Raw genomic sequence first — 16,866 nt, 5'->3', positions numbered from 1 at the left:
TTGCACTTTCCCTTTGACTTAGCTTTTAGTTTGGATCAGGAATTTATCTCTGTACATTTTTTAATGTCAAAAAACCAAAACTAGAAAATTAAATACAATGTACTGATGAAATGATATTAACAAAATGACCAGAGCTGGGATTTTTTCCATATGCAACTGGTTTCCAAACAACATAATTAACTATAACATTCCTATATGCTATTGAAATTTATTTTTTCAGTATAATGGCTATGACTACTGTAGTCAAGTGTTCATTATTCATATTTGGTGCCAGGTGCCCATAATAGGCTTCAGGCAACATTTTGTAGAAAATTATCTTCAGGCTTTCTTTCTAGATACCCTGAAATGTCTAAAATTTAACAACAATAACAAAATCCACGTGTCATTTGCCATGTTGGAGGAGGAAATGCTCTTGGGAAAGTTTGAGATAATGCGTCCTGCCCCGAGGTGGCAATGTTGGAAGTAAAGGATCATTATAAACACTGGGTTGTCTGCAACTGGGATTGTCCAGCTACATCAGATGTCTACATCATGACAGTTGTTGGGGCGGACATGGTTTTGGGTTAAAGGGATTGTTATGTTTTGCAGAGAAAGACAATTACTGTATTTTAAATAGTGAAAAGTACCCTAAGGGGTGAAAACCCTAAGGGGGGGAGGGATAGCTCAGTGGTTTGAGCATTGGCCTCCTAAACCCAGGACTTAGATTTCAATCCTTGAGGGGGCCATTTAGGGATCTGGGGCAAAAATTGGGGATTGGTCCTGCTTTGAGCAGGGGGTTGGACTAGATGACCTCCTTAGGTCCCTTCCAACCCTGATATTCTATGAAATGTCTCCCTTGGTTATAAGCGATTGGTTTCGTCTGTATGGATAAAAACTGTCAGCATAACAAAAATCACCGCAGTGAAAGCTCCGTACCTTCTCCGTCTGGTCTGCAGAGGGCAGTGGGACGAGAGAAACAAGTTTTAGGAAAGTCTTTGGACTTAATCCTTCCCTGATGTAACCGAAGTGCAGGGGGGATCGGGCCCCTTCCACAGAATCCCAACCGCGGCACAGTGCAGCGCTTCCCGGAGCTGTCCTGGAGGGGGAGCCCGCGGGCTGGCCCGGGCGGGAGGCGGGTGGGATACAGTGGCCCGGGCGGGGTGCGAGGCCCCCGTCACAGGCACTGGGGGGCCGCGCTCCGCTCTCCAGAGGACTCTGCGGAGCCGCCTCTGGAGGCGGAGGCGGGGGCCGGGGCCGCTTGCCCGGCAGCATCTGTCGCGGCTCCCCACGGCGCGGCGCGGCGCGCTCTGGCACCAGCTCCAGCCAACTTTGCCGGTCCGGAGCCGGTGAGGGTTCCCGCCCGCAGCACCATGAGCTCCGACTGCACCAGCTACCTGAGCGCCGACGGGGCGCTGGTGAGCGGCTTCAGCTGCCCGCGGGCGGACGGCGAGGCGAGCGCCCTGTACTGCTGCGGCTTCCAGGACGTCAAGTACTGCTGCGATGACCCCCACAGCTTCTTCCCCTACGAGCACGGCTACATGTGGTGGCTCAGGTGAGAGCGGCTCCCTCAGCCGGCCACGAGGGACAGACCGACCCGCCCGGGGCGTTGGGTGACGGGGGGGCCGGGGGCACAGACCGACCCGCCCGGGGCGTTGGGTGACGGGGGGGGGGCCGGGGGCACAGACCGACCCGCCCGGGGCGTTGGGTGACGGGGGGGGGCCGGGGGCACAGACCGACCCGTCCCGGGGCGTTGGGTGACGGGGGGGGGCCGGGGGCACAGACCGACCCGTCCCGGGGCGTTGGGTGACGGGGGGGGGCCGGGGGCACAGACCGACCCGTCCCGGGGCGTTGGGTGACGGGGGGGGGGGGGGGCCGGGGGCACAGACCGACCCGTCCCGGGGCGTTGGGTGACGGGGGGGGGGGCCGGGGGCACAGACCGACCCGTCCCGGGGCGTTGGGTGACGGGGGGGGGCCGGGGGCACAGACCGACCCGCCCGGGGCGTTGGGTGACGGGGGGGGGCCGGGGGCACAGACCGACCCGCCCGGGGCGTTGGGTGACGGGGGGGGGGCCGGGGGCACAGACCGACCCGCCCGGGGCGTTGGGTGACGGGGGGGGGGGGCCGGGGGCACAGACCGACCCGCCCGGGGCGTTGGGTGACGGGGGGGGCCGGGGGCACAGACCGACCCGTCCCGGGGCGTTGGGTGACGGGGGGGGCCGGGGGCACAGACCGACCCGTCCCGGGGCGTTGGGTGACGGGGGGGGGGCCGGGGGCACAGACCGACCCGTCCCGGGGCGTTGGGTGACGGGGGGGGGGGGGGCCGGGGGCACAGACCGACCCGTCCCGGGGCGTTGGGTGACGGGGGGGGGGGCCGGGGGCACAGACCGACCCGTCCCGGGGCGTTGGGTGACGGGGGGGGGCCGGGGGCACAGACCGACCCGCCCGGGGCGTTGGGTGACGGGGGGGGGCCGGGGGCACAGACCGACCCGCCCGGGGCGTTGGGTGACGGGGGGGGGGGGGCCGGGGGCACAGACCGACCCGCCCGGGGCGTTGGGTGACGGGGGGGGGGGGCCGGGGGCACAGACCGACCCGCCCGGGGCGTTGGGTGACGGGGGGGGCCGGGGGCACAGACCGACCCGTCCCGGGGCGTTGGGTGACGGGGGGGGGCCGGGGGCACAGACCGACCCGTCCCGGGGCGTTGGGTGACGGGGGGGGGCCGGGGGCACAGACCGACCCGCCCGGGGCGTTGGGTGACGGGGGGGGGGGGCCGGGGGCACAGACCGACCCGCCCGGGGCGTTGGGTGACGGGGGGGGGGGGCCGGGGGCACAGACCGACCCGCCCGGGGCGTTGGGTGACGGGGGGGGGCCGGGGGCACAGACCGACCCGTCCCGGGGCGTTGGGTGACGGGGGGGGCCGGGGGCACAGACCGACCCGTCCCGGGGCGTTGGGTGACGGGAGGGGGGCCGGGGGCACAGACCGACCCGCCCGGGGCGTTGGGTGACGGGGGGCCGGGGGCACAGACCGACCCGCCCGGAGCGTTGGGTGAGGGGAGGGGTCCGCGCGGGGCCAGGGGCACAGACCGACCCGCCCGGGGCGTTGGGGGGGGGGGCCGGGGGCACAGACCGACCCGCCCGGGGCGTTGGGTGACGGGGGGGCCGGGGGCACAGACCGATCCGCCCGGAGCGTTGGGTGAGGGGAGGGGTCCGCGCGGGGCCAGGGGCACAGACCGACCCGCCCGGGGCGTTGGGGGGGGGGCGGGGGCACAGACCGACCCGTCCCGGGGCGTTGGGTGACGGGGGGGCCGGGGGCACAGACCGACCCGTCCCGGGGCGTTGGGTGACTGGGGGGGGGGGCCGGGGGCACAGACCGACCCGTCCCGGGCGTTGGGTGACGGGGGGGGGCCGGGGGCACAGACCGACCAGCCCGGGGCGTTGGGTGACGGGGTGGCCGGGGGCACAGACCGACCCGCCCGGGGCGTTGGGTAAGGGGAGGGGTCCGCGCGGGGCACAGACCGACCTGTCGGGGGCGTGAACACACGTGTATAATAGCCTGCCCCAGCACTATTAATATTAGGGGAATTGCTGTCAGGTGAATTGGGGCCTGATCCAGTTAGCCCTGGACTCTTGAGCGTGAAGTTCCCATTGACTTCCATGGAATTTCCACATGTGGAAGCTCTGAGGATTCAGCCCTTGATGGGCATTCTAGGAATGGGAGATGTTTGGAAACTAATAAATTACATCTCAATAGACCCAGTTCTGTAGGGTTTTTGCATCCTCCATTCCAGAGGGACAAATGAGGAGCAGTTGAGGTCAACAGCATCTCTCAAGAGGAGCTCAGCATTGTGTGGGATCAGGCTCCAAATGTTTATACTGTTTCCATCTCAGACAGAACTAAAGGTGAAGTAAACTTTCAGTAAAAGGGAGTAGAAAGTGATACTACGGGGGGCACAATTCTTAAGGCATTGCCAACCCTGTTTCAAATCAGACATAAAATCTGTACTACAGCCGATGGAAAAAAATTCAGTTGAAACTGTTTTACAACTAACACTGAGATTTTTGATTAATTTTTTTGTAAAAAGCATCTACTTTTTGTGGAAAACTGAGCTTTGTTTTTTGTTTTTCAAGTTTTTGATTTTGGAAGGACACTTTTAGTTTTCTGACAAACTGTCAACGTGAGGTACTCATCTCTAATCTTTACCCACTGCTGTAAATTGGCTCATAGAGGATCTTTGTCAATTTTTGCTATCCACTTTCAGATGCCACTAGTAAGATCCTAGCAGTTAGAAAAGATGTGTTAGGTTGAGTCCATATGTGCTTATGTGAGGCCCCATGTTCACTTTCATTTTGGAACATGCCTGAATCTCTCCCAGCACTGTCTCCTTTCCTCTTTGTTCAACAGTTGGAAATCTGTCTGCAGCTCCTTGAAGTGCAACTTGAACTGTTAAAGTGTTTGAAAATAATACTGTGCAGCACACTGAAAAGGAAACTGGGATTGTGTAAACTGCTTTGTGCAAAGGGAGAAATTGTGGAGACACTAAAAATAGTATATTTTGTTATCTTGTGCAGTAAAAGATTAATATCCTTTTGTGCAGTAAAAAACCAGAGGGAAAAATTATCTGTTTGCACAACTGTATTGAAGTCAATGGAATTACACCAGCGGGGAATTTGATCCTGAAGTCAATAGAATTACAACAGTAGGGGATTTGACTGTGAAGTCAGTGGAATCACAACAGCAGGGAATTTGGCCATAAGTCTTGAGGATGTCCTTATTTGTTCCACTGTAGTGCTAGGCACTCTGTCACAGCTACCAATTCCAGCTAAGAAGGTTTGGTCTGGACTCCATCGTGATTGTTAGAAACTTTTCTCAATCTGCCATAGAATCAATATAAAACAAAATTAGTCTTTTCCTCCCCACTCTCCCAAGAATGAATGTATCTCCTTGAAGCACTTGTCAGAAGCTGGTGTGCAAAGAGACTGAATCCACAAGAACAAAATATTTCAGCAAGTTGACTCCTCCTTAGGTGACATTTTTACTAGTACTTACCTCCAGATTGTTAGGTGGTGGATACTCATGTTGAAAGATGAATCATTGCAACCAGAGGGACTAGTTCTAGAGCCAAGATGTATATGCAGTCACTTGGTAAAACTGTAGTGGGGGTCTGGGGGAGGAGGGAGAGTGCCACCAGTAATGTCATAATCCATTTTTCTGGGAAAACCACAGTTCATTCTGCAAAATGGATCAGATGTTCTAGGCTTTTACTGTACTAAACATAAAGTAAAATTAATGAGAAAAATAATGTACAATTTTAATTGTTTAACAATGGGAATATTTAATTGACTCACTCTCTATGTTTGCAACCATGCCTCCTTGTGTTGTGTTTCTATTAGCCTTCAGAGACTAAGCAGGTTAGCTTAGGTGGGAGACCTCTGAGGGTCACTGTCACCTAGGTCTTCAGAACATGATGTTTGTGATTGTGTCTTCTTCCACTTCAGTTCATTAGGAAGCTAGTGTCCCAACATAGTGCTGTGGTGATGTTTTTCCAGGTGAGATGTAATATTAAGGTTCTCCTTCCTAATACAGTCTCCACAGAGCCCCGTGTAGGAGTCACCTGGCCTAACCTAGCCACACCACATGGCTACAGAACCTATTTGAGCAATAGAAGGCAGTTAGGAACGGTGAGCAATTCACTTGAGCCCAATATTCTAAAGACTGAGGTTCTAAATATCCCTTTCCCTCTAACGATCCATCAGCTCTTCTATCCAGCTGCAGTGGTCCTGGAACCAAAGTTTCCATTTCCATGCCATGTGTACTATTTAGAGCTAAGTATAAATAGTTATTTTACAGCACTAGCCTTAGTGTAGATTAAACTGAGTTGTAGGGTTTTATTTTGTTAGCTATTTTTAGACTGTTTTGGTTGCGGTAGGTCTTGCCCAAGATAAGAGACTTCTAAGAAACAGGGTTTGAGAGGTCTTCCCCTTATTCCCACAATGTTCTCCTTTGGGGAGTAAGGGAGGTGAGTGGGTTTTGGAATGGACATAAGCAACACATCTCAAAGATCAATTGTTACAAAAGGTAGGTAACCATTTTTCTTCTTCGAGTGGTTGCTCATTCAGTTCCAAGTAGGTGGCTCCCAAGCAGTCACCCAGAGGACGGGTCAGAGTTCACTGAGTTGCAGACTGTAGCACAGCTCTGCCAAAAGCAGCAGCATCTCTAGCCTGCTGAGTGATGGCATAGTGCGATGTAAACGTGTGAGTAGACCACCACGTCGCAGCCCTGCAGATGAAGCTTGCGCTCTCGTGGAGTGAGCTGTCAACGGTGGGGCTGGCAGCTTTGCTAGGTTGTAGCACGTGTGATACAAGCCGTGATCCATGAACAGATCCTTTGAGATGACACCGGTAGCTCTCTCATCCATTCTGCAGTTGTAACAAAGAGCTGGGTTGACTTCCTAAATGGTTTCATCCGCTCAGTGTAAAATGTTAACGCTTGTCTGACATCCAGGGAACAGAGCATATGTTCTCAGTTAGTGGCATGTGGTTTAGGGAAGAACACTGGCAGAAAAATGTCCTGATACGCATGAAATTGCAAGACCACCTTTGGGAGGAAAGCTGGATGTGGCCGCAACTGCACCTTGTCCTTGTAAACCACAATATAAGGGGGCTCGGACGTCAGGGCCTTGAGCTCAGATACCCTCCTAGATGAAGTTATAGCCACAAGGAATGCCACCTTGCAAGAGAGGTAGAGGAGAGAACATGTCACCAGGGTCTTGAAGAGAGTCTCGAGAGCACCAGATTGAGATCCCATGGGGGAATCGGCTGTCGTACTTGAGGTTACAGTCTGTCTAGCCCCTTGAGGAAGCAGCCAACCACAGGGTTAAGCAAATACTGAACGGCTGAGCCGGGATGGAAAGCAAAAATCAGAGCCAGGTTCACTTTTATTGACAATACTGCCAGTCCCTGCTACTTTAAATTAAATAAATAGTCCAAGATGAAAGGAATCAAGGACTGCAATGGAGGAGTGCCTTCTGAATAAACCAAATTGAAAATCTCTTCCACTTAGCCAGATAAGTTGTGCGAGTAGAAGGTTTTCTGTTGCCAAACCTCCCTGACTGAGTCTGTTCATGTAAGTTCTAATGGGTTCAGCCATGGAGCTTCCATGCTCTGAGGCGGAGAGACTCCAGGTTGAGGTAGCCATCATACGGGTGGCCGAATCTGCCGAGTCGAAGGCGGCCTGTAGCGAGGTCCTTGTGACCACCTTGCCTTCCTTCAAGACTGCACCAACTCAGAGTGGGAATCCGCGGGAAGCAATCCCTGGAACATGGCCAAGTTATTCCAGGAGTTGTAGCAGTAATGGCAGAGGACTGCCTGCTGGTTCACTATGTGAAGCTGGAGACCCCCGGTGGAGAACATCTTCCGACCGAAGAGGTCCAGCTGGTTAGCTTCTTTGGATTTGGGGGTAGGCCCTGACTGTCTCTGCTGCTCCTCGTGGTTAGCTGCTGGTGGGTAAAGAGATGCTTGTACCCTTTGGACAACAGAAAGTATTTGCGTTCCACCCTCTTAGCCGTGGGGGAATAGAGGCGGGTGCATGCCACAACACCTTAGTTGTGTTTTGGATAGTCTTGATGAGGGCCAACGCTACCCTCAAAAGTCCTTCAGGGAGAAGAATGTCCACCATCGGATTGGTCTCCTCAGAGACCTCCTCTGCCTGCATATTTAGGTTCTGGGCCACCCTCCTAAGTAGGTCCTGATGCGCCCTGGAGTACATGGCAGGGAGCGTAGTAGAGGTACCCGCCACTGCCTCATCTAGGGAGGATGAGGACAACGCTCTTGGGGGCACTGGGTCTCCTTGACCTCCGCCTTGCAGGGATCCCCCTGTGTGGCGATCCCTTGAGCGGTGCAGAGGATAGCGGTAGTGCTCAGTGCCGCTGCAGTATCAGTACTGGTGCCCATGCTGAGCCCACCTCGGTGCTGGCGCTGACCTGGGTGTCCGTGTCTTGCCCATGGGGAGGCTCCCGAGTTACTGAGATGGCCGAAGGAGGGATCCGAACCTCCGAGGCCACTGACAGGGATCTGGAGCCTGGGCCCTGTTGGTGGTAGGCCCACGGTGTCCAGAAGGGCCACTGGGCCGGCCCCTGCCACTGTGGGGGCCAGGACATCAGAGGCACCGGCTGCCCTACGTCCTGCCTGGGGCGGTGCCGGGAGTGGTACTGGCTATGCCTGGACACATAGGAGTCCGTCTCCAATTCTGAAGAATAGTCCAATCCCGGTGACCAGGGTGGTGCAGACCGAGACGGTGCTGGGGAACATTGCCGTGGCGAGGGAGATCGGTGCCGCATTCTTTTAGGCTTGCCCCTGGATGGCATGGTACCTCTCTGTAGAGCCAGTGCTGGAGCGAGAGGCTATGCAGTCATAGCAATCAAGTCCCTGGCAGCTTTAAATGTCTGCTGTGGACAGAAGGCCTATGTCCTCCTCCAGGTCCTTCTGTACCAGGGAGTCCCCCAGGACCAGACTCTACAGACCTCCCTGTGAGGCTGGAGTCAGCGGTGCCAGTATAGACTGGGCTGAAGCTGGGTGTTCCAACGCAGGAAGCACCCCACTGGTGCCTGCTTGCTCCACTAATTTAGTGTGGGAGCACCCCCTGTCCGCTCTCTTCTTTTTGTGCGGCACCGGTGAATGAGAGCGGTGTCTTGCACTGGCACCGGAGGCTGTCTTTGGCACCGGAGAATGGTGGTGCCAAGATTCCTTAACTGAATCCTTTCTTGGTGCCGAAGCCTCCTGCATCGAGGGAGGTGCTCTGCGCATCGAAGTGCCGGGCGCAGGGTCAGGTGCTGCCTGGGCCGGCTGGGGACAAAGGGCCAACTCCATCAAGAGGAGCTTCAGTCGAAAGTCCTGCTCCTTTTTAGTTCTGGGTTTGAAGCCCCTGCAGATCTTGGACCTGTTGGATTGGTGTGCCTCTCCTAGGCACTTCAGACAGGAGCTGTGTGGATCTCCCTTCTGCATAGATTTCAGACAGGACCACACGGCTTGAAACCCTGAGACCGAGGCATGCCCCGGTCCCTGGGTGGGAGCAAAAGATAGTGGAGGGAGGAACCCCCAACTAAAACCTGACTAACTACAACTTTTTAAAACTACTTACAAAAAAAAATGGATAACAGTCCACTAGGGAATCACTTGCTAAACACAAGAGAGAGAAAGCTGCTCCAGCGACGGTCACTGGCGATAGGAAAGAACTGAAGAGGTGGCAGGTCAGCAGGGACCTATATACGCTGCTATGAGGGTGCCACTCCAGGGGGTTCCACAGCCGTCCCAACATGTACTGCCAGGGGAAAAACCTTCCGATGACTGTGCACGTGGCACGCACAAACCTACTTGGAATTATGTGAGCAATCACTCGAAGAAGAAAGCATATCTCTTTCGGTGTTCTGGTCACAGGCTGTACAAAGGGCTATATAATTACTATGGAATTTCTGTGTTTTGTAGTGTGTCCTTAGAGCAGAGTTTAACTGCCCATGTCCATCATGTAAAACATCATGGAAAAAGATTTTAAAATGGATAAATGGAGTTATTAAAAATATCTCTAAGCAGATGTATTTGTGAACATTTATTAATTGGCCCTATCTCCAAGAAATTTTAATTACTTATGTGGAAATTGCGAGAGAGATCATTCCTTAAGTCACAAGTCAAATGGCAGCTCACAATCACTGGGACACTGGAAACTCTACAGCTTCCCAACACTATGATAATGGTTTATAGTACGTGCTATAGTTTATAGTATAGTTCTATCCCAAAAGAGTAAAAAAGTCTAGCCACTGAGAACAGTTTGACTTGTTTGTCTTTGTTCCAGAGCAGAATCTATATCACATTCATTATCAAGCACTTTTAAAACAACTAACTTTTAAACTAATCTCTCAAATGTTTCTTCTAGTTCTGGAGCACTTTTAAAACAGTTGGGATCATCACCATCCTTTAAATACTGTGTGGTACTACAACTTAGAAATTATATAACATTTCAAGGGCCTCATTCTCTACTGCTTTAGCCCTGGTGCAGTCACAGTTGTGATGAGAGTGGGTGCAAATGCTACTGTTCTGATTTGGTAAAATTTTGTCCCACATGACACTCACTCTGCACTCATGTGAATGACTACACCAGGGCTAAAGCAGTGGAGAATCAGGCCTTACATCTTCAAAGCAATGCACAGTAATCAAATAATGAATCAAAATCCTTCTAGAAGGACCACCTCTAAAAGATGACTCTGCTTTGACTGTTCATTGCTATTCTGCTTGAAAATATAATTCACAGAAATATTGTTTTCATGAGCTTTCTTTGCAACCATGTCTTTAGATGAACCTGGGGAGCGATTGAGACTAAGCTGAGTAAGTTAAATGCATGATGTATCCATATACTGTAGGTAGAAGGTAACTCAGTTCTAATTGTGTTTGCTCTATAATACGTACCATTTTTAATATTCAAAGTTCTTAAAAAATGCTGCATAATGAATCCTCTCAATGCATTTGGGAGAGGGTGACTGGCCCACCAAGGGCACACAGGAAGTTGGGTGTCACAGCTAGGATTAGAACTCAGAAATTCCTGTCTCCAAGTTCTGTGCTCATTACACTGCTAGTCATGCCTCTCTAATCAATAATAGTTACCCTTCCTAACATGTGCAGGACTTTTTTTTTTCCTGTGGGTCTCGTCCATGGTTAATTATAGAGTCCTGAACATCCATCATGAGCGTTTGATGCTTTCTCTCACTGATTTTTTTTTCTTCCAGTTATTTTTCTTTGCATTTGTTACCCACTCCTCACCTGTTTCTTTCTATCATTTTGTTACAGTATCTCTGTTTCTGTGGAATTTTGCTTTTGTATTTTTCCAAAGCTCAGTTGCTTTCTCATGACTTATTCATTATTGAACTCGTTTGCTGTCTTTTCAGTCCTCGTTTTCCTTTATTGAGACCTTGTCCCTTTACCTATTTCTCATTCTCTCCCTGACTTCTTTTCCCACAGATGCTTTCACACTTTATTTATTTTGGCCTTTTGTTTCCTCTTTCACATCAGAGCCTGGCTTTTATTAAGGATTCTTTGTATGAAGGTCTATGTAGCTGAACCAAGGCTTATGTATCTTTATGGATTTATTAGCTCCAAATCTGAACTGTGGCTGAGGAATGCTCTGTGTAGTTCAGGGGAGAAGTGCAAAGGTGTCTTTATTTAAGCCACCTTTGTGTGCCCTCAGTTCTGGATTGATCTACACCAGTCAGGTACCATTGCACAATTTAGCATGGCCTTAGTCTGCTCTAAATTGTGACAACTCCCTGTGGTGTAACTGTTACAACTGCTAGCTATAGCTATGCTCCTTTTCCGTAACCACTCCCCCTGCACTAGCCAGTGGGAGGGGGTTGGGATTAGAGCAACTACACAGGTTAAATTTATTTTTACTGCAAGATTAACAAAGGCTAGACACTGATGTCTTAAAAAAGAGCCCATATTGACAAGAACATGCAGCCAGTTGCATTCCAGAGCCGCATTCCATTCAAAAAGAACATACATACAGTTTATTTCAAGTTAAAAGGTAAAAAATATTTTAACATACCAATTCCACTGCTGCACAGCATATCACTAACATGTTGAGGGCAGAGAAATTCTAGGCAACCCAAATATCCTCCTTTGTGGATTGATCCTCTGATAACCATTTATGCCTGCTTTAAGGCAGCCTTTCATGAAGGGCTCCTTAACAGATACCAGTACTGTTATGCTTGTACTCTGGTTTCCCTTTAAACTTTTATTGTGTGTGGCACCTAATCAAGAGAAAGTAAATTCAATTTCTTTCAAATCAGTGCTTATGAGCTAATGCATGGGTTACCCAGGAGGTGGAGCTGAGATAACAAAACAATTAATAATTTGCCTCTGTCCAGCATCTCAGATCCAGGAACTCCTCAGAAGAGTTTGTATTTTCGGCTCTCTTGGTTGGTGCCTCCACAGGAAGTAAATTAAAGAAATACCAAAGAAGAGAATATTATTTAATAATTTTGCTTATGAAATATATAATTATTTATTAAAAGCTTGGAGGTAATTTACTTTGCATTTTTATGGTGATTTTTTTTTTTCATGAATTACTTGTTTTTGGACATGACCTATCCATGACTTTTACTGTATAAATACCCCTGACTAAAACTTAGCTGCTCCTGGGGCCCCAGGACACCACTGCTGTGGGAGCCCTGTGGCCTATGGCTAGCACCCGCATTGGCTGCAGGGGCTGACTGCCCCCAGCCACCCCTGCTCCAAGGTCCCAGGGACTGCTGCTCGGGTGTTCTCTGGGGCCAGCCGCCCTGGGACTGCTGCTTGGGTGCTTCCAGCAGGCTAGCTGCCCAAGCCATGGCCAGTGCTTGGACACTCCGCGGGGCTGCCCCCGAGACCGCTGCTCAGGCGTTTACTGGGCCACCCAAGCAGTGATTGGTGCGGCTAGCCCTGGAGTTGCCCCTGGGACTGCTGCATGGGTGCTCCCTGGGGCCAGCCGTCCGAGAAGTGGCTGGTGCGCCTGGCCCCGGGGCTGCCCCTAGGACCGCTCCTCAGACACTCCTCAGGGCCAGCCGCCCTGGGACTGCCTGAGCAGCAGCCAGTGCGGCTGGCCCCAGGCTACTCCAACTGTAGCTGGTGCGGCAGGCTGTGGGGCACCTGAGCAGCGCCTGGTGAAGCTGTCCAACGGGGCGCCCAAGCAGCTGGCCCCGGGATCAGCTTCAGCAGCCATTGCAGCTGTGAACGTCACAGAATCCATGACTTTCTGTGACCTCCATGACCAAATCTCAGCCTTAGGCTTGTCTACACTTACATTTTATAGCGCTCTAACTTGCTGTCTCAGGGGATGTGAAAAATCACACCCCTGAGCGCAGCAAGTCTGAGCAGTTTAAAGCGCTAGTGTGGACAGGCTCAGAGCGCTGGGAGAGCTCGTGGAGGTAGATTACCAGGAGCGCTGGGAGAGCTCTCTCTCACAGCGTTCATGAGTGACCCCGCTTGTACTTCAAAGCGCGCTTCTGCGTCAGTGCTTTGAAGTTTCCAGTGTAGCCATGCCCTTAGTGATAAGTGGGTCTAGGACATGGCAGTCTTTCAGATGTAGAGCACTTCCTTGGTGTCATGCTGTTCTATACCCTTTTACTTGTGATGAGGAATGCTCAGCACTCCTCTTGATGCAGTAATCCTCCTTAACTTTTCCATTTTTACCCCGAATGGTGGTTTGCACATGCCATGTAATGGTAGCACAGATGTGCTGTATAAAGAAATGCCTCTTGAGATGATTAAATGATGGGTGTCATGGTAAGTTGCAGCTGAAGAGGTAGTAGCTGGATGCATGAATAAGGAAGAGAACATGTTAGTCTGCATAATCCTGATCTTTCCTGAACATGCATAGGCCTCCTTAATATTTGGATAGGAGACTGTGGACAACCTTTCTTTTTTGTGCTCCAGTCTTTGGGTTATTGTATTCAGGCCTTCAGCTTGTAGAGCTAGTATTAACTGAAAAGAATCAATACTGTTTTTCTTTCTCAAAAGCCTCCAGATTCAGTTTCATGCTGGATTGGACTCAGTCATAAGGAAAATTGTTCATTTGATGGATGCTCATGTGGATCCCTTCCAGTACATTCCTTGTGCTTTGTCTATTCTGATTATAAGTGCCTGAATTGAAATCTCAGAAATGAGATCAGAACCCACCTGGCGAGGTACAGGCAGGGGGCTTAGGGCAGGGAGTTGGGGGGCGGGGTGCAGGAGCGGTTTGGGCTCCGGCCTGGCGCCACTTACCTAAAGCTGCTCCAGGGTGGCAGCGGCGGGCGCCAGGGCAGGCTGCCTGCCCTGGCCCCATGCCGCGCTGCTCCAGAAAGCAGCCGGAGCCACGTCCCTGCGCGGCCCCCGGGGGAGGGGGGACACAGGGCTTTGAGTGCTGCCATTGCCACGCCTCCAGGTACCTCCCCCGAAGCTCCCATTGGCCACGGTTCCCCGTTCCCGGCCAATGGGAGCTGCGGGGGGTGGTGTCTGGACGCAAGGGCAACGCACAGAGCCCTCTGCCCCTCCCACCCACTCTGGGCCCCAGGGACGTGGTGTCGGCCGCTTCTGAGAGTGGCATGGGGCCTGCGGCACCACAGGGGGCATTCCCACAGGACGGATCCAAAGTCCTGACAGGCCGGATCTGGCCCACAGGCCGTAGTATGCCCACCCCTGAGATTGCCTCTGCTGCAGTAAGTTAATATTATGATATAATGTATGTCTTGGTTCATTTCCCATCTCCTGAATATGTTCCCTTTTTTTTAATGCCTTTATTACTATGTGCAAGTGAATTAATATTCAGTTTTACACTGCTCCTTTGCAGCAGTGGCTACTGACAAAGGGCTTAGAAGCAGCAAATTGGTCTGCCTTCAAAACTTGTTACACTGAGTGCATGTCTTCACTAGCAACGTTAAAATTCTGCCACGGCAGCGCTTTAAAGTGGCTGTGTAGTCGCAGCACCAGACCTCTCCCAGCGCTATAGAAAAACCACCTCCACCAGGGGAACAGCTCCCAGTGCTGGTGCACTGTCTACACGGCTACTTTACAGCGCTGAAACTTGCAGGGCTCAGAGGAGTGTTTTTTCATACCCCTGAGCGAGAAAGTTGTAGCGCTGTCAATTGCCAGTGTAGACAAGCTGTAAGACAGAGGCATAGCGGGGGTCATAGAGTTCCACTCTCCCTTGCAAAGCTACTAGCAAAAAAGAGTGGTGCTGTTTGAATCATTAAATAAACTCCATTAGCCCTTTTTACACACATTTCAGAACCAAAAGGAGAGAAGCCTGTGACAAATATGTGTCCGCTACATCAAACATGTTCCTATTAGGTTTTAAAATAAGTGTATTTTCTTGAAGTACAAAAATTAACCTTCAATCTAAAATATTTAATACCCTTTATGTTCCTTCAGAGAAGAGAGCCAAGAATGAAATATTTGCATGGACTCCTAAGCAGTCTGTTAGCAGGTTGGGAGCCTTTTCTTTTATAGTGCAACATCGGAAGAAATGTTTTTTCCTTTGTCCTTTAAATCAAAGTTCCATGGTAGAAGTGCCAATAAAATCAGGGACGATTGAGATGAAAAAATCAGGGACAATTGTGAAGACAAGTAATCCCCAGTACTTTTTATTGATTTCTTGTTAGTGTGCCTTTGATGTTGTCTGATTTGATTTTTAAGAAGCCCTGGGTAATTTCTTCCAGCCATTTCACACACAGGAACTGATTGCTGCAGTAAATGATGAGCATTTCCCAGCAAAGAATATACATTTCTTTACATTTTTCTGATGACTTGTTCGGAGGCGGGCTCAGGACTAGAGAGAGAGTTATCTCACTGATACCAGTTTTACATGGGTGTTGCTTCAGTGGAGTTACTCCTGATTTACATCACTGTAAATGAGAGCAGAATCAGGCCCAATAAGTAGCAGGTAACATGATAAAAGCACTCAGCTACTGTAAAATGGCTTAGCTCCACTGAGGAACTTTACACCAGCTAAGGATCTGGTCCTAAATCTATACAGATAGTAAAAATGTAAGATTGTTTCCCTGCCCTATTGAATACAGGTAACCTCCAGATCCCATGTTGGGCATTTGTTTGACAGACATCACAGATTAGTGTGTACACTTAATCACTTTGTTTTCTCTCTTCTCAGTGTTGGAGCACTTGTGGGTCTGTCAATAGCAGCGGTGGTCCTGCTTGCTTTTATCATCACAGTGTGTGTTCTCTGTTACTTGTTTATCAGTACGAAGCCACGCAACAAGCTGGATACAGGTTTAAGCTTGCAGACAGCAGGTAAGATCAGCTTTGTGTTGTTGACATCATCTGCAGCGATAAAGGTTTACTCCAGCAAGAATTTTAAAACCCCACTAGGCATCCATCTGGGTACCTAAATATCCTTAAAAATCTGTCCCTAAGTGTATGTGTACACTGCAGTAAAATACCCATAGTTGGCCTGTGTCAGCTGACTTGGGCTTGCGGGGCTCAGGCAGCAGGGTGTTGTAAAATCTCAAACCATTCCTGTTATAACTCCTTAATTAAAGACTATGCGGGATATGCTGAGAGTTTTGTTTTTAACTATCTCTCTGGGTATTTAAAATCCCCATCACAAAAGAACTTCTGTTATGCTGGATTTGCCTTCACCAATTCACTGATGGAGTAAATCTTTATCTCTTCAGGGTAAAGGCTCTTGCAGGGTTCCAGAGCCCAAGCTGCAGCCCAAGCCTGAACAGCTATATTGCAGTCTTATAGCTCCAGCTGTTTTTTTTTTTTTTTTTTATTGCAGTGTACACCTACCATTTGTGATCTGGCCAAGGTCACACAGGAAACCTCTGGTGGAACATCCTTTCTCTCAAGTAACCTGTCTTGTCTTTATAGTTAGGTAGAATCTTTGCAATAATTCCTCTGTGAGAGGGCTGTTTATCTCTGCTGTAAGGTGTGGCCAGGACACTGCCTTAGTTGGGAGCATAGGTCAGCCCTCTGGCCAAAACCAAAATGGCTTCTCCTTTCTGGGGCCACAAATGCCCAAAACAAATTCCAATCTAGAGCTTTACACTAAACACTCTCCTGCAGTAACTTTTAGTTTACTGGAGTAAAGGAAATTCAGTTACAGTCCATGTTATTTTTTTAAACTTTACACTGTCATTGTGTATATAAGTATTAACCCCTTCAAAATTCAGGACGGGGGAATCAGTGGAATCTCTGTATGAGAGGGGTGGATGGAACTGTTGCAGCTGTGGAGGAAAACGGGCGTTTAAGCTGTGAGAGGTGGGCAAGGGAGGAGAGGCTCCAGGCAGGCAGGAGAGGAATATGGTGGAGCATAGCTGCTGCATCATTTCATAGGAAGGTGCAGCATAGTCTCCCCTCCATGGCTAGTTGG

At 50.8% G+C, this 16,866-nt stretch overlaps 1 protein-coding gene across 1 annotated transcript; it reads left to right on the top strand.

The window, feature by feature from the left end:
• The first annotated feature begins 1,349 nt into the window (after window positions 1–1,349).
• SHISAL2A (shisa like 2A) lies at window positions 1,350–16,292 on the top strand. Its single transcript, XM_077825379.1, has 3 exons — window positions 1,350–1,531; window positions 15,643–15,782; window positions 16,273–16,292. Exons 1-3 carry the CDS (start codon window positions 1,350–1,352, stop codon window positions 16,290–16,292), a joined length of 342 nt encoding a protein of 113 aa, XP_077681505.1.
• Window positions 16,293–16,866: the final 574 nt, after the last annotated feature.

This window comes from Eretmochelys imbricata, chromosome 8 (assembly GCF_965152235.1).
Source record: "Eretmochelys imbricata isolate rEreImb1 chromosome 8, rEreImb1.hap1, whole genome shotgun sequence".
NCBI lineage: Eukaryota > Metazoa > Chordata > Testudines > Cheloniidae > Eretmochelys > Eretmochelys imbricata.
This window is presented reverse-complemented; position numbering and strand designations above follow the sequence as displayed.